We start from the raw sequence: 1,735 nt of genomic DNA, 5'->3' as shown, positions 1-1,735 counted from the left end.
GCCTCTCTCTGTGCTTTGTGCTTTCTTCTTCTGGCCTTTGCTATCTTCTCGCAGCTGGAGTAGAAAAAAAAAAACGAAGATGGTTACTTTTTCATAGGAACTAGGGATGCACCAATGCCAATACCAGTATCGGGTCCGATACCATCCTCTAGTACCCGTAAATTTGTCCCACTGATACCAATTAATAGCAGCATTACATTAACCTTATGCTGGCTGAGCTGCTAGTTAGGCGGCAGAGATTGCAGCGTTTCAGGGACATTTTAAGATAAATGACAACAACAAAAGTAAACCCGACTGTAAGCTCAGCTTCTCTGCTGTCTGTGTGAGGGCCCCTCCCTCCCTGCCTCACACAGACACCAGGTCACATTTTACACAGACGTCAACACTTGATATGTGCAACAAAACCAACAGTAATGGAGAGAATAATTAATCAAACACTTGCTGAAGAAACAGAACACAACAACAAACAGCAGCCAGTTTAAAGTATGAACATGTACCCTCATAAATTAAACATTTAAATTGCTGACTGTGATAATATGCACTCCTAAACTATGATGTTCTTGTCAGGGGGATGTGAAATCATTGCATCCTAAACGAGGGTCGCACTCCTACAAAGGTTAAAATCAATGAATTTTATTAAATTAGTAGTAGCATGGTAAATTTCAGCACCATCCTTACCTCCATTTCAGAATTGTCCCTTTTGTCAGAGTCTATCTTCTCTGCATGTTGCTCAGGGCACCTCTTCTCTACAGGACTGCACACTAACAGGCCTGGTCTAGGTCCCGGACCCACTGTGACATTATCTGGAAAACCAGCAGGCATTTCCACAGGAAACATAACTGCTGCTGGCACTCCATCTTCTACAGTGCTGTGGGGGTCGTCTTTAAAGTCTGTGGACATCTTTTTATCCAGCTCACTGATGAAAGCTGGTTCATTGTTGTTGCAGATATCGAGGTCTGGGGTCAGAGGAGCATCCTGTGTCAAATCTTCATGCTCTTCATCCATTGTCACACCCCCAACTCCTGCTGTGGATGAGCTGGACTTATATTTGGTGTAATAGAGTGAAACCTTGTGTTTCTTCTGCGGCTGGGATTGGGCAGTTGAGGAGCTTTTCTTTGAAGACTGAGGATGTGGGGCGGGGCTGCTGGCTAAAGCTGGAGAGCCACGCCCCTTACCCTTGTCAGAGGTGTGACCGCTGTCCACATAGCTCTTACAACTTCCCTTTGTTTTACTGCTCAAACAAGACACCAAGAGACACATTTAAGTGGTTTAACACCAAAACACAATTCGCTTGCAGTATTTAAATATGTTCAAAGTGTAAACAGTCTAGTTCCTGAAAAGAACACCAGACATACTTTACTCCATTGGGTATTATATTGCTGACGGAGCTGCTGTCCCGGGACAGGACACAGTTGTGGTTGCTTCTGATGCTGTGTGAGGAGAACTCATTCAGTATATACTGAGCCTGATGGAAGGCCATCAGGCACACACCAAACAGGGAGAAGCTGCAAGGAAGACAGATACAAAGATTGTCAGAAGATCTAAAAATGACTTAATATTGTGAATACTTTAAGAACTAAGAGTGTAGACTATGTTACATCAATCCAAAAAGTGTGTGGAGGATATCCTACTGTATAATGAAATGATGACTTAAGGAACTAACCATGTAAAGATGAGGGTGACCACCCAGAAAGTTTCCTCCCAGCTGGGGCCAGGAACTACCTGAGCACAGAGG

At 43.9% G+C, this 1,735-nt stretch overlaps 1 protein-coding gene across 1 annotated transcript in view; it reads right to left on the bottom strand.

Moving 5' to 3' along the window:
• Positions 1-636: 636 nt before the first annotated feature.
• tmem131l (transmembrane 131 like) overlaps positions 637-1,735 on the bottom strand; it is a 26,895-nt gene continuing 25,796 nt past the window's right edge. Inside the window, exons 24-26 of the mRNA XM_020614320.1 lie at positions 1,664-1,722; positions 1,356-1,505; positions 637-1,231 (exon numbers count right to left, since the gene is read on the bottom strand). Coding sequence (XP_020469976.1) covers positions 637-1,231; positions 1,356-1,505; positions 1,664-1,722 — 804 coding nt within the window. The remainder of the gene's footprint in view (positions 1,232-1,355; positions 1,506-1,663; positions 1,723-1,735) is intronic.

Source organism: Monopterus albus, unplaced genomic scaffold (genome assembly GCF_001952655.1).
Source record: "Monopterus albus unplaced genomic scaffold, M_albus_1.0 scaffold144.1, whole genome shotgun sequence".
Classification (NCBI taxonomy): Eukaryota; Metazoa; Chordata; class Actinopteri; order Synbranchiformes; family Synbranchidae; genus Monopterus; species Monopterus albus.
This window is presented reverse-complemented; position numbering and strand designations above follow the sequence as displayed.